The 22,395-nt window shown below is 43.7% G+C and overlaps 3 protein-coding genes across 7 annotated transcripts; 1 reads left to right on the top strand and 2 right to left on the bottom strand.

Annotated features, from left to right (window-relative positions):
- Position 1: 1 nt before the first annotated feature.
- On the bottom strand, positions 2–2,831 carry LOC115202702 (neuritin-like protein). Its single transcript, XM_029766767.1, has 3 exons — positions 1,869–2,831; positions 736–883; positions 2–463 (listed from the first exon to the last, which is right to left on the bottom strand). The coding sequence occupies exons 1-3, from the start codon at positions 1,921–1,923 to the stop codon at positions 154–156; spliced, it is 513 nt and encodes a 170-aa protein (XP_029622627.1). The 5' UTR covers positions 1,924–2,831; the 3' UTR covers positions 2–153.
- Positions 2,832–6,831: 4,000 nt separating this feature from the next.
- LOC115203131 (THAP domain-containing protein 11-like) lies at positions 6,832–8,598 on the bottom strand. Its single transcript, XM_029767534.1, has one exon. The coding sequence runs from the start codon at positions 8,462–8,464 to the stop codon at positions 7,625–7,627; it is 840 nt and encodes a 279-aa protein (XP_029623394.1). The 5' UTR covers positions 8,465–8,598; the 3' UTR covers positions 6,832–7,624.
- Positions 8,222–17,805, top strand: LOC115203129 (centromere protein T). Of its 5 annotated transcripts, XM_029767533.1 has the most exons (15): positions 8,339–8,460; positions 9,279–9,382; positions 9,563–9,692; positions 10,987–11,143; positions 11,297–11,390; positions 11,510–11,646; positions 13,609–13,675; positions 13,769–13,920; positions 14,146–14,567; positions 14,661–15,393; positions 15,578–15,928; positions 16,006–16,105; positions 16,206–16,373; positions 16,605–16,709; positions 16,819–17,805. In XM_029767533.1, the coding sequence occupies exons 2-15, from the start codon at positions 9,294–9,296 to the stop codon at positions 16,949–16,951; spliced, it is 2,838 nt and encodes a 945-aa protein (XP_029623393.1). In that variant the 5' UTR covers positions 8,339–8,460; positions 9,279–9,293; the 3' UTR covers positions 16,952–17,805. The 5 variants fall into 5 exon arrangements, with proteins under 5 accessions (XP_029623391.1, XP_029623393.1, XP_029623392.1 ...); XM_029767531.1 differs by lacking the exon at positions 8,339–8,460 and adding an exon at positions 8,222–8,312 and having other exon boundaries at positions 14,146–15,393; XM_029767532.1 differs by having other exon boundaries at positions 14,146–15,384.
- Positions 17,806–22,395: the final 4,590 nt, after the last annotated feature.

Genomic DNA, 22,395 nt, shown 5'->3' with positions numbered 1-22,395 from the left:
GTCTGTGTGTGTGTTTGTGTGTGGATGCACGTTGGAGGAGGTATGCATTTTGGAGTGAGGGGTTTTTACAGGTGTGTGTTGGTTCATTTGATGCTCAGTCCATTTAAACACAAGGCTCACAGAGAACCTATAGCAGTCTGAGGGAGGCCAGGGCTACATCCTGAGCAGGAGCAGTAGAGAGATGCATGCTGAGAGCAGAAGCGTGGTGTAGGCGGGTCCAAGGTGATGCGTGTACCCTTTTAGAGTTTCTTGATTGGTCTGGTCTGACGTTGGTGGCCTCTGGGAGGGTGGCACGGGCACTGTGTTGGGTGCCAGTGTGGTGCGGCTGGCACACATGTCATAGAGGTTTCCAGAAAACTGTGTCTTCCTGGACTCTTGCCTCAGAGACTCCCACACAGCCGCTGCGTCTCCAGGACAACTGGCAAGTGCCGCATTCGCACACACATGGAACGCATCCCATGATCTGTAAGGTAGCAAGGAACTCTAAACTCTAAGGAAGTCTGAAGGTTGTGAATGAGGGACGTGTAAGGGAGTGAGACGTGTGTGTTTACAGGTGTTGGAGCACATGTTGGGCTACAGATTCTGTATGAGTGACTTTGTCTGAAAATGTGATTTAGTCAGATGAACATTTACAACAGTTATTTGTGTGAGAAGATGGGAGAATATGCGAGGAGAAAAAGAGAGCTGGAGTGATTCAGAGTAGGTGTCAAGTTGGAGTGGGAGAGAGAGACTCACCTGCAGACTGTGTCAATGTCCTGTATGCTCTGCTCTTTCTGTGTGTCACCCAGACTGTCCCCCAGAGTGAGGAGACACTGAGCAAAGCTCTTGTAGATGACGCCACAGGAGCTAGGGAGCGCAGCAGCCCAACACACAGGGGCCAGACCTGAGGGAGGGGAGGGAGTGAAGAGTATCAATGTGAATTACAGTAGATAGATAAGCTCCGTTGTCCACTGCTGTTAATAGATTACTTTTCATTTGTTTATTTACGTCTGGGGTTTTAGCATCGGAGTAAGGTCATTCATCAGCCTGCATTATATATTACAGTTATACTGTATGTTACAGTTACATCGTGTGTGTGTGTGTGTGTGTGTGTGTGTGTGTGTGTGTGTGTGTGTGTGTGTGTGTGTGTGTGTGTGTGTGTAAACCACATGTACACACACATTGGCAAACATACAAACAAACAACCACATAATCACACACAAACACACACACACATCAGCCCTGAGAGAGGGTGGAGAAGGAACATGAAGATGAGTATCACCACAGGGGGAAGGTTGGGGTGAATGCAACACACATGCATGATGTCTCTCTCTCAACGTAACATTCTTATGGCCTTTAGTAACTCCGTAAACTACAGGAGGTACCGCCCCTATCCTCAGCACTAACCTCAGAGGGATAGTATTCTCCAGCTGTCTCACAACTCCCAGAGAGACGACAGTGGGAGGCACACACACACATAAACACACACACACACACACTGCGCTGTTCGGAACAAGCTGGAACAGCATGTATTTCATTAGGATAAGTACTTCGTGAAACCTCTCTCCTTCATTTCCGAATGGATTCAGAAATTTAAAAAAATTCACCCATACAATTGCACTCCTCTCCTGACCAACTTACCATCACTTCATACCAAACCATCACTCCTGTCCTGCTACTTATTCCATCGCTTCAGTTTAAAATATTCTAATAAACAAAAACAATTGAACAGAAAAAATACAGGAAACTAGTAAGAGCAGAGTGAGATAAAGGCTGCCTTTGAAGTGTCACACTGCACTCACCACACTAAAGTAACATCACTACAATACACACAGACAAAGACACACAGACATACAATACATAAATAGATAAGGGAAAGGCATCCTTACAGAGGTAAAGAGCAACAGGCAGGAGGAAAGTCACGGTGCAGGCATGGGACCTCATACTCAACTGGCCCAACTGAGTCCAGTGGAGCCCCAGCACACAATTAATGGGCTCTGATCTGATGACGTTCACAGCAGTGTTATAATCCCGGACAGAATGTTGGTGTCTTCTCAGAGTGAGGTGTCCTGTCACTCATTTGTTGGATCATCAGAGCTCAAGAGTAGAGCAGAGCATACAGGCAGATCGTAGTGAGTGTTCACTGGATTAACAGAGCAAAGGGCCGACGTGCTGCATCCAGGGGATGTGTGTGTAGGGGAGGGGTGGAGGGCAAGCTGTGGAAAGCTTGGGGGCAACGGACCAGGGACGTCACATCATAGCACACTGGATTAGAGCATTCTCATTTCCGATCTCAGTATTGAGGGCATTTAGTGGAGGTAAAAAAAACACATAGCACAAATAGTTTGGTAGAGAGATAGAAGAGAGAGCGGAGCTCCTGAGAAATATGGGCTTCATAGTTTGCAAACAGTTTCTTACAAAAGAGGGGAAATACTCCTAACACAGACCCGTAGATTCCAGATGTTTGGAGTTACTATTTCTCAATGAACAGAATTTATTCTTGGTTTACTGAGAATTACTCAGTAAATCTGTCCTGTATATTTTGACAGTTTCTGCCTGTGTGGGGCTATGTCTTGTTTTCTAGGGCAGTGAGGTGGGCTGTGCTGGGTTAAATAATCCGATGTTTGGGAAGAAGCGGGCAGATGGCCCGCTTCTGAGGATTAGAGAATCCAGCCCACCTGGGAGAGACAAGCTCGGAATCACAGGATCCTCTGGGAAACTCAGCCCCCAGAGGACAGGGAGGGGGGACAGGGTTCAGGCAACATTAGTTACCCACACACAGATCATATGTGGAGTTTCCATCTGTCCCACGTCCAATGCCAGCCCTTCCTGGTTGAGCCTTTGCATTATATTTTACAGACAGTTTTAACAACCCTCTTTCCACCGTATGCCCCCTGCTCCACTCTCCATGCCCCCCAGATGGCTGGCGCTGGGTGCATTAATTGTCACGTCCTGACCAGTGAAAAGGGTCATTTTGCCATAGTAGAATGGTCAGGACGTGGCAGGGGGGTTGTTTTGTGTGTTTTGGGGTTGGTTTGTTTCTAGGGGAATTTGTTCTAGTTTTCTGTTTCTATGTTTCATTTTCCATGTGTGGCCAAGTATGCTTTCCAATCAGAGGCAGGTGTCTTTCGTTGTCTCTGATTGGAAGCCATACTTAGGCAGCCTGTTTTCTTTTGGGTTTTGTGGGTGGTTATTTTCCGTTTAGTTATTGTACCTGACGGAACTGTTGGTCGCGTTTGTTATTTTGTTGTTTGAAGTGCATTCATTAAAATTCTAAAGATGAGCACTATACACGCTGCGCCTTGGTCTAACCCTTTCGACGCCTGTGACATTAACAGATAAGTCCTGTTTCACATCTGTAGACAGTCACAAATGGGAAGAACGATATCTCAACAGTAATCTGCGGTTTAATACAACCATTAACTTCTGAATAATCTGACTGCCTGTCTGCCTCTGGAGATACCTGCTATGCCCCTCTGGTGTGTGTGTGTGTGTGTGTGTGTGTGTGTGTGTGTGTGTGTGTGTGTGTGTGTGTGTGTGTGTGTGTGTGTGTGTGTGTGTGTGTGTGTGTGTGTGTGTGTGTGTGTGTGTGTGTGTGTGTGTGTGTGTTACCGTCAGAATGACAACTGGAAGCAGGGATTGAGATTAGGACACATGGAATGTATTTTTTGTTCTAAAGACAGGCAACCCCATACTGGTCCTATACACAATATCCCTATCTGATTGCAGAATAAGGGTCTCAGCATGGCAGGAAGCTGAGATCCACAATCGTCACACTGCTGTTTAATCTCCCACAGTTCAATGGATGGCATCTTTATATAGATTTGAGGGTCGGTTTATGTAGATTAAGAAGTAGGGACACTATGGTCAGATAAAGGGTATGCACTTTATCTCTATGGTTGTTCAGAGAATAGAGAAGAACAATGGCTAACAATGAAAACAAGGACAGTATAGTATATAGCACCAGAGTACACAGGGGCTAACAAAATCCACAGGGGCAAACAAGGCTAAACAGGTTTAACATAACCAAAGGAAGAAATGTGCCACAAAAGCTAATGTAATATCCTTACAAATAGAGACAAATCCACTTGGAACGATGCATGGCAGTGTGGTCACTTACACATGTCACACGATGACCACTGAGAGCTTTGGCATGGGATTGTTTGATAGAGGATTTCATGAATTGTTTGTTTTGTAAAAAATATGAAGGGAGAGTTGTGTAAATTTGATTGACAGGCCTAGGTTAAGTCATTACATAACTCTACTGGGACCTGGGGTAGAGAATAAATCCAGATTAGGATCAGGAACCTCCCTCTCTCCATTCATCTCTCTCTCTCTCTCTCTGTCACACACACATAATTCCTGTACCCATGTCAGTTGAACAAATATACATATATTAACAAACTGCATAGTCAGTCATCCAGTTTACACACATCATTGCTCTTCAAACTCCAAAATAACTAGCATTGCAATGTACACAGAATATTCCAACACACCCACTATACACACTCTCTAACAAACATACACACATACAGGTTACCAACAAAACAGCTCTGAGCTTTCATGTGAGGCGTCAGCCGTCAGACAAACCCTTTTCTAACCAGCAGTGGAGCCTCTGAGTGGTCTGGTCAGAAGACTGAGGGTGCATATCAACACTCTTACTTGGCCTCCTCGTCTCCTTTCCTTAATCTACACTGTATAATTTGACATCCCTCAAAGTGTTTTTGACTGTCCAATGCTTTTAAATCCATACAAATTAAGGAGGTTTCCATTAAACCTTTTTATACTGATAAAGTACATGTCGGATATAAACATTTCATGACCAGCCTGATGAACATTTTTCGGGAAACATTCCAAATGTTGATGGAACTCAATACGCTAGAAATAGTGGGATATTTTTGTACCAGTAAAATTAATTATGCGAGATATGTCGATTGAAACGCTTTTATGCGCGAATATTGATACAATAACCATCATATCGAAAAACTTGGAGTCACGCTATGACATGTGTGGTCCTCCCACTACGATTTGGGAAACCATACAGTTTATTAGGCTACAGATAAAATAAATGATGATGAATTTCACAGGGTGGTGAAAGTGCAAGGTAATGAACTTGATGCTCCTTTCCAATAAATATCGAGGGTATTGTTATGGTGACATGATGGTCGATGTTTGGCTGCCATTTGACAAATAAATAATAATCTCACTATGTAGGGTATACATGAGCTCTAGCCAACACCGCTAGAGCGCACGTCCCAAGAGCGGGCACACTCGCTATGTAACGCAGCATAGTTTGTGAGAAAACCATCAGTAGAGTTGAAAATGCGGTGGAAACCCATTTAACTTCTATTTTTTATTCGGCACATGGGAATTTAACCACAAAATGTATTTTTATGTGTAGTACGTCATCACGCACAGCCTTTTATCAGCAACAAGTCAATTTGATGGAAACATCTCTGGTGGGAAAATGCGCGTATTGTTTTTATGCGGATTTTAGAATATTTGCATGAAAAACTGTCGCCACGCCCCCTACTTTGCAATGCGAATCACATCTCTCTTTTTTAAATTGTTTTTATTTAACCTTTATTTAACTATGATAAATGGATTTGAATTAGTCACAAGATAAGTCACTGATAGAATCTACATCAAAATAATACAATAGAAAGTAACAATAAAGATTCTTATAAATGTAGTTTTCTGATGCTAAGTGACACAGGGCAGGGGCGAGAATGCATAAGGTCCCATATAACAAAGGAAGGTAAGATAGTGGACCATGATCCACCAAGGGAGATAGAGAAAAGGTGACCGACAGGGGTGGACACTAGACAGACAGAATGGGGAGGTGAAAGTCCAGTGACATTGATGTCCAAGCTGTATTGTAGTGCCATCTACAGTCTCTGTATAGTGCTGCAGGTCTGGTGAGAGGATTAAAACTTTATTTTGAAAATGAACTCCCCATACCAGATATTCCTTAATGTGAGCTAGTCATTTAATTTGATTTATTAGGATCCCCATTAGCAGACGCCAATGGTGACAGCTAATCTTACTGGGGTCCGATGCATAACGAAAAATACATTACAGACAAAAGACCTTAAAATGTACATTTAAAAACATTAACATGTAGTGTGTGTGAGTGTGTGTATCTATCAGTTACACATACATGTCAGTACAAACACACAACAAGTAGTTCACATGGGGGAGAGGCAGTGTGCCATCAGATGTTGCTTTATTTGTTTTTTGAAACCAGGTTTGCTGTTCACTTGTGCTATATAAGATGGAAGGGAGTTCCATGCACTCATGGCCCTGTATAATGCTGTTCATTTACTTGAATTTGTTCTGGACCTGGGGACTGTGATAAGACCCCTAGCGGCATGTCTGGTGGGGTAAGTGTGTGTGTCAGTGCTGTGTGTAAGTTGACTAAGTAAACAATTAGAAATGTCCAACACATTTCTTATAAAAACAAGAAGTGAAGCAGTCAGTCTTTCCTCAACTCTTAGCCAAGAGAGACTGGCATTCATAGTATTAATATTAGCCCTCTGATTATAATGAAGAGCAAGATGTGCTGCTCTGTTCTGGGCCAGCTGCAGCTTAACTAGGTATTTTTTTGCAGAACTTGACCATACGTCAGGCCAATAATCAAGATAAGATTAAATCATGATTCTAGAGCCCTATGGTGTTCGCTTTAGTTGATTTCTCTAAGAGAATGTCTGTTTCAATTGAAAAGGGAAATAGAAATGATAGACATCAACTGCATGACATGATCCAGGTCACTATCCAGCCTACTGAGCTATCTCCAAGAAATTAGTAACACTCGTGCATCAATTTAAACAGATAAAGAAACAACTCAGGATATATTATTTAAAAATTAAATTTACTTCAAATGGATATGGTTTAAGTTTCAGAACAGTCATTGCTGTCAGTTCAAAGTTCAACAGTCAGAGGTTAACATAATATCCATATGTGAGTGCCAACTGCAGATACTGTATCAAACCATTTGGGAGAAGGTTGAGACACCAGTCACAGTGAACCTTTAGGTGGTGTAAAAGTCTTACAACCAGATGGTGCCATGGATCAAGCCAGGTCTCCGGTGGAAATAGGCACCTCATAAGCACACATACTTTCATGATGCACAACACATCTTCCCACAGTTAGAGTCACAAAGCAACCTTGTTTTGGAGGATGGCCGCTGAGCTGAAAAGCTGGTGTTTAATATACTGCAAGGAGAATTCAACTGCAGACACTGACATACAAACAGCTTAACAACAAAACAATGGCCTAATAATTCCCCCATCTCCCTTTAAATGTTCTGTCGAAAGTAGGGCTACAGAGTTGCAGCCAGGCGATCCACAAGAACGCATTCGTCTATGATTTTACACTCCCCTAAAAGGCTGCTTGCATTTAGCAAACACATTGGTGGACTAAATTGGGCAATGCTTTATAGGCAACTATGGGATTATCATCAACTAGCTAGCCAAAAATAGCATTAGTAGACCAACAAGTTGCTACCCCTCTATTGAAAATAAATTCTCATCGCTTTCGTATTAAAAGAGGGTTTGCTCTGTTCTCCACCGACCCCCTTCATCTCACGTTAGAGTCTTAGGTCGCGACTGTCTTTAGTTATCCATCATTTGGGTGGGAATGATGGTCACATTTTCTTTAACGCTGCTCCTGCCGACAGCAAACGGTCCCGCTCGCGCACCTCCTCCTGTAGCTTGGCCTCGGTCACGCGCAGCTGGCGGATGGTTGCCTTCATCTCCTTCATCTTCACTTCCATGAGTGCGATGATGTCCCGCTGCTCGTTCAGCTTCCGAAGCAGTTCGGCCGAGGTGGTCCCGGTGGTCAGCGAGTACGCGTGGTCCAGCGGGTTGCTGACAACGCTGTAGTACTGCACAGTCTGCTGCTGGGCAGCGGCCGCGGCCGCGGCGTCTGCAGGGGGATCGTCGCCCCTGGCCAGGTCAGTGGAGCTGGAGACGACTGCAGTAAAACAGGACCCGTCACCCTGCGCGGCTGGATTTACTGGTCCGAGGTATTCGCCGTCCGGGCCGATCTGCACCACGATAGGGCCATCAGTAGCAGCTGTGTCGGTGACTGCATCGCTCTGAGCGGTCTCAACGGCATCTGGGGCTGTCGAAACAACGTTGGTGATGACAATGTTGCCTGGACTGTGGGCTGGAACACCAGCCGCCACAGACGCCTTCCTGTTCCTGCCCCTTCGGTTCTTGCGTTCATTCACTCCTCTCAGCGGGAAGAGCGTCGGTACACGAACGGTATAGGTCTTTCTGCCACCGGGAAAGTGTACGCTACAGACGCGGTGTCCCGTAGTGGGTTGGAAGGTACTAAAACAGCCGCTCACCCCGGCCCGGGAGATGTTCTTGAGCCAAATCTCCCTTTGCGTGGTATCCTTTGGAAATGTGTAGAACCGCAGCTCTCTGTCCCGATGAGAGTTGTTGTAGCAGCCAGGGACACAGCAAGTGAATCCAGGCATGTTTATTCCAACGAAAATCTGATAAACTTGTTATTCTATTGAAGTTTTGTCTAATTTATTTTTGTTTCGTTCTTCCTCGCGTTGTTATCTAGCCGATCGGCCTCGAAGCGGAACTACACGTCCCACAATGCTTACAACTTCCTGTTTTGTGTCCTAAGCTGGTAGCCCCAAAAATATGACATTTTGTTTAGTGTTGCGCACAATTCATATGTTTTTAGACGTATTTGTGTATAATGTCTCAGACTTTTATTATGGTGATAGATGTTTAACTATTGTATCCATTATTACTGCTTTCCAAGCAAGCGTGAATCAGAACTAAGAATTTAAATAAACTACATGTCCCATAATGCATTCCCTAAACTCTCGTCTCGCGAGTTTTCACTTGAATTTTAAACGCGGGAGCCACCCGCTAAAAGGTAAACACTAGCTAGCAAGCTTTTTATTGTATTTATTTGATAGTATCCTAGCAAGTTTAGGATACTATCATAAAATAGCACATCAAAACGGTGATTTTCCACATAAAGAGGCGACACGAATCTAACGTATCGTGAACACGTACGATATCTAACTTTAGCTTAGCATGGATAGCTAACTTAGCTAGGTTTTATGTATTTATTTTATTTAATCCGTTAGCGAAGTTAACTTTAACGCGTTAGTCGCCCTACTTACTTTCAGAAGTAGTAAGCTATATGTTTATTTGCATTAACGTTAGCTAGCAAGTACTAAACCAGTAGTTAGCTAGCTAATTAAAGCTGTCAGCATGTCAACTATTTCCAGAATATCGATAAAACGTTGACTTCTTCTGTTTCGACAGACTGAACGTTATGCCATGGATTCTGTAGACGAGGACGTGTCTGCTCGAATTCTCCTGCAAAATGTAATTCAAACGGAGTCCTCCAGGTCCCCAATTACCCGCAGGTAAATCAACACTGTCGAAAAGTGTCACCCACAGTACCTACTACTATCTATCAACTAAACTTGCTTTGGCAAGCGGTTGTCTACTGTTAGGTTGACAGGCTCTCTCTTGTCAACTGTAATATCTCAAGATAAAATGTTTAATTTTAATGGAATAAGCCATGTGTGTTATGTCCTCTCTAGTGCCTCCCAGGCTCAGTTCCAGTCCCCGGGGTCCAGAGTCAGGTGTAGTATCAGACTAAGGAGGAGTGATGTTGGGGCCCTTACACCACAGGAGGCCCTCAAACAGAGCATCAAAAAGAAGCTTCGTGAGGTCAGGTTAAGCCGGGTCTTCACTATGTGATTTTGGCCCCAATTTTAGCTGTCCCAGACAAGTTTTTGAGATTGGAGACAAAATCCCAATGTCCTTGCCTACTCTGGGTGCGCGGCCATCAGCTACGCTTGTTTAATGTGAGCGGATCAGAGACGCAATCAGAGGGCTACCGATCCTGTCTTTGAGCCGTCCCAGACATCCCAATATTTAGATTTTTATCTGCACAAAATTTGCAATGCTCTTGTAGTGTGACATATGCAATGACAATATTTGAGAACGGTGATCAGCAATAGCCAATGAGAGCTCTCCTGAGAAGCTGTCACGAGAATTTTGAATCCCAATGATAATAACTAACAATTATTAAAGCTTTGACTAATTCCCGAGGTTTGTAAGACCCTGGGTTTAATAATAATTAGGCAAAGACTCAGTTTATACAAAAGGTCCGTACAGTTTATTCAGAGAGCGCTCTAAAGTCCACAATACAAAGACATGCCATTTTATAACTCACTCCCTACTTACGCACATACCTCCACACAAACAGTAGATATCCTACGCACATACATACACACGAACAGTATGTGAGTTGTATCAACTGTTTATCATTACCAAGCTAGCAGTTCCATTTACCCGAGATTAGAGGAACCTTGAAAGGACTCCCTGTCCAATCGTAAGTTTCTCAGAGTTCTAGCCAGGTCAGGTCATACACAGTTTAATTGTTCTCTTCTTAGTCACACACACATTTCTCTCCCTCACATGTTTCTACTGAACCTTATTGGACTTTATGTTCATTATACATGCTACATAAACTAATAATCACTAATAGTTACGTTTCAGGGTGGAATTCTTTAATCATTACCTTTAAGCATATAAATTGCCTTATCAGAAGGAGCCAGTGAGATGATGACATTGTATCGCATCACCCAGAATGTGTACTCTCGAGCAGGAGCGATGAATACTACTCGTATGTGTTTGTACTTGCCAAAGTGTCAAATCGTTACAGCTCTTTACACACAATGTTATTCAATTAAAAATGTATTTGTTAGATATTTCAACTCTGTAGGGCAAACATGAATTTCTGACTGAAAACGTTTGAGGCTGCTTTGAGCCACAGCTCATTCCAGCTATGGAATCGCATCCTTGTCAAGACAGCATGGTTTAGAGAATCCTGTAGTGTCTGCCCGGCGTTACTTTGGAGATCTGTCTTTCTGTCCGTTTGTCTGTGTTGGGCAGAGAAACTGTTTTAAACAAGGCTTGTGTTGAGTTCATCGGCATTTTTGTCTTTTTTTTCTTACAGAGCACTTCCAGGTTTTCCCTGCCAGTGCCACCCAGTAAGAGGCGGACTATATCAGAGGGAGTCAGGAAGATAAACACGCCTGCACCAGCCACAGCCTCACTTCTCTATGACGATGACATCACACCTAGATACCTACTCAGGGGGATCCTGCAGACAGGTGAGTGTTGTTATGTCAGTGTGTGGGTCAGTGTTTTTATTATTGACTAGCGGTAAGATGGATGTGTTATTATATGCTCATCATGGGTACATTAGGGCCCATTGTTCAGTGATCTTTGTCTTTGTTGCTCTTCTGTCTCCTCTGATTGGTCAGAGCCGGAGACATCCCTTCTGGTTCAGGACCGGCCAGTCAAGAAGGAGCCAGAGCTGCCCTCCACAAACTCCAGTCTTCACAGCAACCGCCCAAGGTATGCTGACAGACAAGGACGATATCCTCACAGGTGCACTCAGGACACACAGCCCTCTGCATTATTGGTGTGGTGATGTGTTTGTGCGTTCACACCATGTTTTTGTTTGTGCCTCCTAGTACAGGGCTGTCTGACTTGGATCTCCCTGACATGACCACCACAGTAAACCTGTCAAATACAGTGAAGGGACTAAGCAGGAAGCGACCACGTCGGAGTCTCAACATAACAGCATTCAACAGGCAGCTTGAACATGAAGGTAAGGTCAGGGTTGGCACTGTACAGTCTGTGCGCATGGTTAAGTTTGTGTGACATCTGTAACTGGAGCATGTTCTGAACGTGTTAGATGGTGTGATTAAATATACTGGTTAACTGCTCTATATGAGAAGAGATTTTCTGTTCCACTCATTTTGACCCACTGACAATCACACTTTCATGGGTTCGTGTTTAAATTAAATTGTATTTGTTAAATTCTGAAAATACAACGGGTGTAGACTTTACCATTAAATGTTTGCTTACGAGCCCTATATATATGGCAGCTAATCCAAGTTGATAGATATATATTAGTATTGTGAGTGCATATACACTACCGTTCAAAAGTTTGGGGTCACTTAGAAATGTCCTTGTTTTTGAAAGAAAGCAAATTTTTTTGGGCCATTAAAATAACATAAAATTGATCAGAAAACAGTGTAGACATTGTTAATGTTGTAAATGACTATTGTAGCTGGAAACGGCAGATTTGTTCTGGAATATATACATAGGCGTACAGCGGCCCGTTATCAGCAACCATCATTCCTGTGTTCCAATGCCACGTTGTGTTAGCTAATCCAAGTTGATCATTTTAAAAGGCTAATTGATCATTACAAAACCCTTTTGCAATTATGTTAGCACAGCTGAAAATTGTTGTCCTGATTAAAGAAGCAATAAAACAGGCCTTTAGACTAGTTGAGTATCTGGAGCATCAGCATTTGTGGGTTCGATTACAGGCTCAAAATGGCCAGAAAGAAATAACTTTCTTCTGCAACTTGTCAGTCTATTCTTGTTCTGAGAAATTCCATGTGAGAAATTGCCAAGAAACTGAAGGTCTCGTACAACGCTGTGGACTACTCCCTTCACAGAACAGAGCAAACTGGCTCTAACCAGAATAGAAAGAGGAGTGGGAGGCCCCGGTGCACAACTGAGCAAGAGGACAAGTACATTAGAGGGTCTAGTTTGAGAAACAGACTCCTCAAAAGTCCTCAACTGGCAGCTTCATTAAATAGTACCCGCAAAACACCAGTCTCAACATCAACAGTGAAGAGGCGACTCCGGGATGCTAGCCTTTTTTGCCCATCTTAATCTTTTCTTTTTATTGGCCAGTCTGAGATATGGCTTTTTATTTGCAACTCTGCCTAGAAGGTCAGCATCCCGGAGTCGCCTCTTCACTGTTGACATTGAGACTGGTGTTTTGCGGGTACTATTTAATGGGGCGGCAGTTAGCCTAGTGGTTAGAGCATTGGGCCAGTAACCGAAAGGTTGCTAGATCGAATCCCTGAGCTGACAAGGCAAACATCTGTCGTTCTGCCCCTGAACAAGGCAGTTAACCCACTGTTCCTAAGCCGTCGTTGTAAATAAGAATTTGTTCTTAACTGACTTGCCTAGTTTAATAAAGGTTACATTTAAAAAATGAAATACTCAACTAGTCTAAAGAAGGCCAGTTTAATTGCTTCTTTAAACAGTTTTCAGCTGTGCTAACATAATTGCAAAAGGGTTTTCTGATGATCAATTAGCCTTTTAAAATGATAAACTTGGATTAGCTAACACAACGTGCCATTGGAACACAGGAGTGATGGTTGCTGATAATGGGCTTCTGTACGCCTATGTCGATATTCCTCTAAAATCAGCCATTTCCATCTACAATAGTCATTTACAACATTAACAATGTCTACACTGTATTTCGGATCAATTTGTTGTTATTTTAATGGACAAAAAAACATTACTTTTCTTTAAAAAAACAAGGAAATGTCTAAGTGACCCCAAATTTTTTAACGGTAGTGCAGTCAGTGCAAGAAAGGATCAATGCATATAATTCATGGTTACACGGACTAACTATTTAATAGTCTTATGGCTATTTAGCTGTATTATGGCCTGGGGGTGGAAGCTGTCTCTGAGCCTGTTGGTCTGATGATGGATGTATTCATTTTCTGATAGAATTTTATGTTTGTGGATTCCTTGTTTGCAGATGGAGAGGGTGAAGGTGGCAGTGCAACAGAAAAAGACCTCTCATCCCTGTCTTCTGCCTCTCCAAGGTAAAGAGCTTCAAATTGGAAAAACTTCTGCTCATTGAATTTCAGTGGTGAATGTCAGAAATGTAACTGAGGCTTTTCTCACACATTTTCTAGCTCTATCACCTTCTCCCTGAAAACACCCTTTGTGGATGTTCGGACTGAGAAAAGAGTATTTCAAAGGAAGGTAACAAATCGTAAAAAAATTTGCCTTGAGGAGTTTGACAAGGCCCTACAGAATCGACAGGCGGCGATGGGTGGAGACCCTGGTAAGCCCCTTCCTCTGCATCCTATCTCATTTCTTCCCCCCTTATATTTCTGTTTGTCTTTTGTTTGGTGTATTATATTGTTTGATATGTACTTAAATTATCTGGAACAATATGAGATTGAGACTCTTATATAAGACTACATTTTGTGTGAAGAGTAGAACTTAAACCTAGTTCTTACACCTCTTTTTCTCTTCCCACGCCCACCTCTCTCTCCCTGTTTTTCAGAGCTGAGTGTTAGGGAGGATCAGCAGGGTCTCAGTGAGACCGTTCGGTTTGAGGGGTTCACCTCGGGACTGAGTGACCTCACCGCTCCTGACATCACCCATGATATCATCACCAGCAACACAGCGCTCTACGCCCCGCCTGTTGACACAGCAACAACCTTCACTATCACCACCCAGGACAAAGACACCATCACGGGAACACAGATCCAGCGAGAAATGGGAGGAATGAAGGATGAGGAGGAGAAAGATATGGAGGAGGTAGGGGAACAAAAGGAGGACAAGATGGAATTAGACAACAAAGATGGAGAGGATTTGGCTGGAGAGGCTGGGCAGAGAGAGGACTCAGTGAGACAGGAGGAATCCAAATCACAGACTGAAGAAGTAGAAGCGGTAGCTGACTCCCAGACAGAAGAAGAGGATGAGGTGGCTGACTCCCAGACAGAAGAAGAGGATGAGGTGGCTGACTCCCAGACAGAAGGGGATGAGGTGGCTGAATCTCAGACAGAAGAGGATGAGGTGGCTGACTCCCAGACAGAAGAAGAGGATGAGGTGGCTGACTCTCAGACAGAAGAAGAGGATGAGGTGGCTGAATCTCAGACAGAAGAGGATGAGGTGGCTGAATCTCAGACAGAAGGGGATGAGGTGGCTGAATCTCAGACAGAAGGGGATGAGGTGGCTGAATCTCAGACAGAAGAGGATGAGGTGGCTGAATCTCAGACAGAAGGGGATGAGGTGGCTGAATCTCAGACAGAAGGGGATGAGGTGGCTGAATCTCAGACAGAAGGGGATGAGGTGGCTGAATCTCAGACAGAAGGGGATGAGGTGGCTGAATCTCAGACAGAAGGGGATGAGGTGGCTGAATCTCAGACAGAAGGGGATGAGGTGGCTGAATCTCAGACAGAAGGGGATGAGGTGGCTGAATCTCAGACAGAAGGGGATGAGGTGGCTGAATCTCAGACAGAAGGGGATGAGGTGGCTGAATCTCAGACAGAAGGGGATGAGGTGGCTGAATCTCAGACAGGGGGGGATGAGGTGGCTGAATCTCAGACAGCAGAAGATGTAGCAGATGAAGGGGGACAGGTAGTGGAAGAAGGGCAGGAAAAACGATTGACATCACACAATGCGATGCACATCAGTCGGAGAGCTTATTGCTCAGAGGGTGGCATCACGGTTGCTGGAGTGATGGAAGGAGGGAGGGGTTACAAGAGCATGGGAGCAGCGCTCCATCCTACAGAGACTGGTGAGTCAGGTTGGTATGAGAGCATGATGTGATATTGGCCGATGTGCACAGTATTTCACTTGACTCAAATACTGCTTGTCAACAAGACTGTTCAATCTTTTTCAAGTTTGAAAAATTATATTTGTGCGTCTGTTCTATTATTTAATGTAGTATTTGTGAGACTGTTTTATTGATGTTTTTGTGTGTTTTGTAGGGTGGGCAGGCAGAAGGTCAGAGGGGGACACGGCTGGTGAGTGGCACAGCGGGCCAGAGGTGGGAGCTAGTGAGAGTGCCCACACCCGCACAGTAACCCTTGGCAGCAGCCCTCCCTCCCCGTTGCCCCAGGAAGATGAGCAGGAGCTGGAAGGTTTGAGTAGAACTGGCACCAGCCTTGGCAATGAGGAGATGGAGAACTCCATGCCTCCTTTAGAGATGACCTTTGAACCTGAGAACAACGCCTCTCACAGCGGCAACTCATCCCTGCACCCCATCACTGTCCAGAGCCCAGCTGAGCATGAGGAGGACTGGGATGATGTGGAAGAGGGGGATGGTATCTGGAGTGAAGGTTGGATCCACAAAATCTGTATTCAGGTGTGTGTGCGTGCGTATATGTTGTGATGACTAACCCCTTCTTTCCTACAGAGCTGTCCATGAAGACTCCTGCGTTTGTCAGAGAGAAGAGGAATGCTCTGCCTATTGACCCCCTGGCCACACCCACTGTTCTCAAAGACCTTCAACCAAGGCAAGTCGCACACAAACACATGCAATCATTTTAGTAGTAGTGCTGTGTGTTTATACGTGTGCAAGCTTGTGACCTAATCTGTTGTGTTTTGGGGCCTCAGGGTTTTGGCTGGTGCTGCAGCTGCGGTGAAGCCCAAAGCGGTGAGGGGAAAGCGGGCTGGATCAGCCAAGAAGGATCCTGGTCTCTCTAAGAGCTACATCATGAGCGTGTTCAAACACTTCGCCAAGACCAAGGTGTCTACAGATGTCTACCCTGTCCTAAAGGAGATGTAAGAATCTACACCCATCTTAGGGAAAAGTGCTTATGTTCATTAACTTGCACATCAAGTGATTTGGTGATGTACCAATCTGTTTAAAGACAGGAAAACATCAGAATGCTACTGTTCTTTTATCGTTGATGTTAAATTCATTGATGTACGTATTAGTGACAGAATAGAGGACTTTCTTAATGATAATGTATTGATGGATGAATGAATACATGTGTAACATTTACTTACCAGAATGGAGCGCTACTTTGACCGACTAGCTGATGACTTGGAGACGTTTGCTGCTCACGCCAAGAGGAAGACCATTGAGGTGGAGGACGTAGAGCTGCTGATGCGGAGGTTTGTTTATAGCTCTGGTTCGTCAGGTGTTTAAGTGTACAGTATGTACTATAATCTCCTCGTGTGTGTGCGTGCATTCTTCTTTCTTTAACTCTGTTTTTCTCTCCAGACAGGGGTTTGTGACTGACAGCATGCCAGTAAATGTGTTGATTGAGAAATATCTCCCAATGGAATCCCGAAAGCTCCTCATTCCCGTGGCAACAAGTGGTAACTACGTCATTCCCAAACCGAGGAGAAAATGATCAGCCTATACTGAGAGTGATCAGCCAAAATCATAATGTGGGCTGATGTTGAATATCTATGAACAGCTGTTCATGTATTATTTGTAGACACTCATTCAAACACAGCCAGGAAAAGAACATGTAACCTGGTGTAAATGTGTTGTATTTGTTTGAATATGGCTTTGTGTCTTTTATATCTGTCAAATATTACTGCAAAAAAATGTATTTGATTTATTCAGTAGTCTGGCATTTGTAAGGGCCTTTGGATGAGAAAGGAGACTGGAGTTAAAGCCCTGAGGTTAGGAGTGCCTTGGCTTCCATCAGAGCAACCTGAAAGACACAACCAATACAAGCACTATAGTTTGGAGACACTAATCTAATGCCCTCTGTCCTCATGCTGCCCCCAGTTTTCACAATCGACCCAGCTAATCATGCTACAGTCAGAGTAAAAAAAGCAATCATTCAGACTTTCGCATTCGATACTTTGGGGTGTAATCATTACTTCAAAACGTTCTGCGACAAACAATTTACTCCAAACAGAAAATGCAAACGACCGTTTCTATTGGACGAATTCAGGTAGGCCCGTTTTCGTTCGCCTTGTTTGGTTCTTGGTAAACGGTCAGTTTTCAGGCAGTACGCGTCGAACACACCGACTCTGTTATGCGTTTTGGTACACTAGAAGTACATTCATTTCCAGTGGAACGCTGCGTTTGCCTTGCAGCATTGCGTTGCAGAGGCCGTTGTAATGCGTTGTGTAGTAAATCGAATGTATGCATCAAATTGTATGCGTAGGCTAGTAGAATGTTGAATTTTTGTTGCACACATATCCAGTAAAAGAAATGTTGGATTCCATAATAAAAAGTTTGATAGCATAATTTCTTTACATATTTTATTCATTTATTTGCCAGGTAACATACATATTTATTCGATTAAATCCAAAAATTGTGAGAGCCTATCATTTACCTCCAAAATGCATAGTTTTGGAGCGAAATGCAATAATAAATAGTCAAGATAGCAGAGAGTAGGCTCTTTCAACAATGAGACCAACGTTGTGGAAGGTGGTATTGATCGCGCTGTTGGGCCGGTGTCTGGGACCAGCCCCGCGGAAAGCGCAGGTCTGGATGGTTAAAGTCCCGAAAGCAGGCAGGGGAGTTCCACGGTGTCATTCAAGAGCTTCGACTGGAGAGGAATTTCGAAGTTACTTTCGTCTGGACCGCAGCCAGTTCGATCACCTGCTCCAGATTTTTGGAGCCAGGATCGCCCGGATGGAAACCGAGTACCGGGAGTCCATCAGCCCAGTTGAACGCCTGGCGATTTGTATCCCGTAAGCTAAATTCTAGTACATTTTTAAAGTCTTTGATACCGTAATTGATTGATATTAGATATATTTTATGTGCAACCTAGCTAGCTAAAGGGCTCTCTAGTTAGTAGCCCGTATGTGACATCAGATGTACATTTACAGAATGTTAATTCGGACTATAACTTCCCTAAATTGGTTTAAATCCTTTAATGGTGCAAAGTTACCAAATGAAAAGAAAGTTGGGGTGCCTTCTGCCCTGTAGGCTAGTCTTCTCCAGGACCCCTTGTTGTTCAAGACAGTCATTCATTAAATTCTTATTGGAATTACTTACACTTAGAAAAAAAGGGTTCCAAGAGTGTCCTGCTTCCCCCATAGATAACCCTTTTTGGTTCCAGGTAGAACCCTTTGGGGAAAAGGTTATACATGGAACCGAATAGGGTTCTCCTATGGGGACAGCCGGAGAACCCCTTTAGGTTCTAGATTGCATCTTTTTTTCTAAGAGTAGAATTGGCCTGGGCTACAGTTTGATACAGTCAGACTGAATTGTACTGTTTCAAGGCATTAATGATGGTTGATGACTTACAATATAATTAGAGCATAATAAACTAATGAGGTAGGTATGTGATATAATATGTGGGTGGAATTTCAAGATACACACACAGTCCCGTCTTGGCGACAGGGGACTCCTACAGAACCTTCGGATTCAGCTTCCAAGTTGGACGGTCCACGGTGGCAGGCATTGTCCCCTCTGTGGCACAAGCCATTTGGGACTGTCTGTTTGGTCAATACATGTCTGTCCCCAAGGAGGAAGACTGGAGGGCCATTGCTGCCGAGTTCCTGGAGAGGTGGAATTTCCCCAACTGTCTTGGCTCCATTGCTGGGAAACATGTAGTAATCCAGGCTCCACCGTGCTCGGGTTCGCAATTCTACAAGGGTACATATTAAGTTGTACTCTTGGCTGTTGTAGATGCCATCTACTGTTTCCATGTCATCAATGTTGGTGCTTACGGCAAGGGAAGTGATGGCTGGACCCTCCGGGACTCTGCCTTCGGCCAGGCACTTCAGGATGGCACCCTGGAGATTCCACCACCTGCATCCCTCCCTGGAGCTGAAGACCTGGGACCTGTTCCCCACGTCTTCGTCGGCGACGAGGCCTTCCCTTTAAGACCCAACCTCATGAGGCCCTACGCTGGACACCAGCTGCCATTGCCAAAGGCTGTAAGGATCTTTAACAAATGACTATCCAGGTCAAGGTTAGTTGTTGAATGCGCCTTTGGGGGTCTGGCAGCCCGGTGGAGAATGTATTGGAGAGTTCTTGGTCTCAGCCCCTCAAATGTCGATGCCTGCATGAGGACCACATGTGTTCTCCACAACTACCTGCGGAGGGCATTCCAGGAGCCGCTCCGGATGGAGATGGGCACGCCAAATGGTCACCTACCTGATGTCACCAGGGCAGGTGCCAACAACGCCCCCAGGCAGGCACTCCAGGTGAGGGAGAAGCTGACCACCTACTTCATCGCCGGCAGGTGAAGTCCCATGGCAGTATGCCGTGGAGTGAAACGGCTCTTCTAAGAGCCCCCTAACACAAGGTTATTTTAAGAACCATCTACTGTTGTCCATAAAGTAGCATTTTTCCCCCAGATGACTTTATGTATCATTGTCTCTCTTCATTTGGAAGTTATATTTAAGTGAAATTTGGGAGTAAAGACCACACCTTAACCCCTTCCCTCTCCCATTAACGTCAGTATTATACACACCTGGCATGGTACATCAGGTGAGCAGGAGCACTAATTAAGGTTATACGACATACAGTTAGTATGATAACAAAGGGAAAGGGTAACCTATGGTCCCTACAAATAGTACAGTTTACCACCATGTTCACTGGCCTGACAAAATACAGGTGGAAAAAAACTAATAAGGAAGAGAATGTGTTTTTACTTTCATCTTGTCTTAGATCTGCAAAGGTGTAGGGAAGAAATATGCAGATTAAGTCTAAATGAGATATTAATAAACAACTGAAACAACTGACTATGAAAACATAATTTAATAAGTATTCAAGTACAGGAAAGAACATGAGAGGTATGTATGTTGTAAAAAAATTTTTTTAAATTAAAATATTGAAAGAGGTTTGTGTGTGTGTGTAAAAAAGACAACAAGAGCATGTATTTTTGGCACAACGGCTGACAGATACAGGGACTACTCATAAAGCCTAGACGTAGTAGGGGAACTTCAGACATGGCCATAAAGAGCGAGAGGGCAGGGCACTGGAGATCTGAGGTACAAAGAGGAGTGGAGGAGAGGTGTGTGTGTGTGTGCATGAGTCTCTGAAAAAAAGTAAATAATATGTAGCCATAACACAGCTAAACAAACAAATGGCCCCTGGACGTCATGGACCAGTTGACGGAACATAACTTCACAAAAAGTTTCAACACCCTGGTTTTCAAGTGGTTTTAAATGAAAGAAATATATTCACCTTTAGTCTCGTAAGAGACCAACAAGAGAATCTGTGAAATCTCCGGTGTATGAGTTTCAATTCAGGCAATTCAGAAATCTATGTAACACTAATAATGAATGCTATCCTAAGACTTTATAAACAAATTACTTTATGAATTAACTGAATTTAAACGGAACTGACGTGTGTGAAAAGAAAAGGTACAATGAGGGAGGTCAAAACAACAACCAGACAACTCCTCTCCTCTTCCTGTCCTTCCTGTGAGTTGCTCGGCTAAATTGACTCCATCTCTGGAAGGGAAGAGAAAAACAACACATGCAAGCTTTTGGAACCTTTTTCGCTAAGTCCAGTAAGAATGTAATGAATGACTAACTGTCTTGAACAACAATGGGTCCTGGAGAAGACTAGCCCACCTTCATCAGGGCAGAAGGCACCTCAATTTTCTTTTCATTTGGTAACATTGCATAATTAAAAAAGGATTATAAACCAACTTTGGGAAAAGTTATAGTCCTAATGAACATTCTGTAAAAGTACATCTGATATCAAATTGGAACTATTAACTAGAGAGCCCTTTAGCTAGCCAGGTTGCACATAAAAACAATGTATCAATCAATTATGGTATCAAAGGCTTTAAAAATGTACTAGAATGTAGTTTACCGGAGACAAATCGGCAGGCGTTCAACTGGTCTGATGGACTCCCGGTAGTTGGTATCCATCCGGGCAATCCTGGCTCCAACCATCTGGAGCAGATGGCTTCGGTCCAGACGAAAGTAACTTCGGAATTCCTCTCCAAACATTCGAAGCTCTTGAATGAGACAGTGGAACTCCCCTGCCTGCTTTCGGGACTTTAACCATCTCTGGAACCTCACAGACCAGCGCTTTCCGCGGGGCTGGTCTCGGCCCAACAGCGCGATCAAGACCACCTTCCTCGATGTTGGTCTCATTGTTGAAAGAGCCTACTCTGCTATCTTGACTATTTATTATTGCATTTCGCTCCAAAACTGCATTTGAGGAAAATTATATTATAGGCTCTCACAATTAATTTGTGGATGTCATCGAATAAATAATATACTTGGCAAATAAATGAATAAAAAATGTAAAGAAATTCTCCAGTCAAACTGTTTTTATTATGTAATCCCACAATTTTTTTACTGGATATGTGTGCAACAAAAATTCAACATTCACATTTTGCTACTTTCTGTCAAGTCTACGCATACAATTTGATGCATACGTTTGACCACACAGAACGCACTGCAACTGCCTCTGCAACGCAATGCTGAAAGGCAAACGCAGCGTTCCATTGGAAATGAATGTACTTCTGGTGTATCGAAACGCAATGACACAGTCTGTGTGTTCGAAGCGTAAGGCAAGTTTAAATTTTTTTTTAACTAGGCAAGTCAGTTAGGAATTAAGAACAAGTTCTTATTTACAATGACTGACTAGCCCGAACCAAACCCTAACGACGGTGGACCAATTGTGCGCCACCCTATCACAGCCAGTTGTGATACAGCCTGGAAACGAACCAGGGTCTGTAGCGACGCCGTTAGCACTGATATTCAGTGCTTTAGAACCCTAAACACCACTCGGGAGCCCAAGGAAAGAGATTGATAACAATTTGGTACATATGTCTGTTTAATAAAGCTGAATTGCTGATTATCAGTTGATTTAAAAAAACGTGTCTATTACCACTAAACTTTTTGGTTTTGAATATAT

This window comes from Salmo trutta, chromosome 12 (genome assembly GCF_901001165.1).
Source record: "Salmo trutta chromosome 12, fSalTru1.1, whole genome shotgun sequence".
Classification (NCBI taxonomy): Eukaryota; Metazoa; Chordata; class Actinopteri; order Salmoniformes; family Salmonidae; genus Salmo; species Salmo trutta.
The sequence above is the reverse complement of the archived record's forward strand: the minus strand, read 5'-3'. Positions and strand labels throughout refer to the sequence as shown.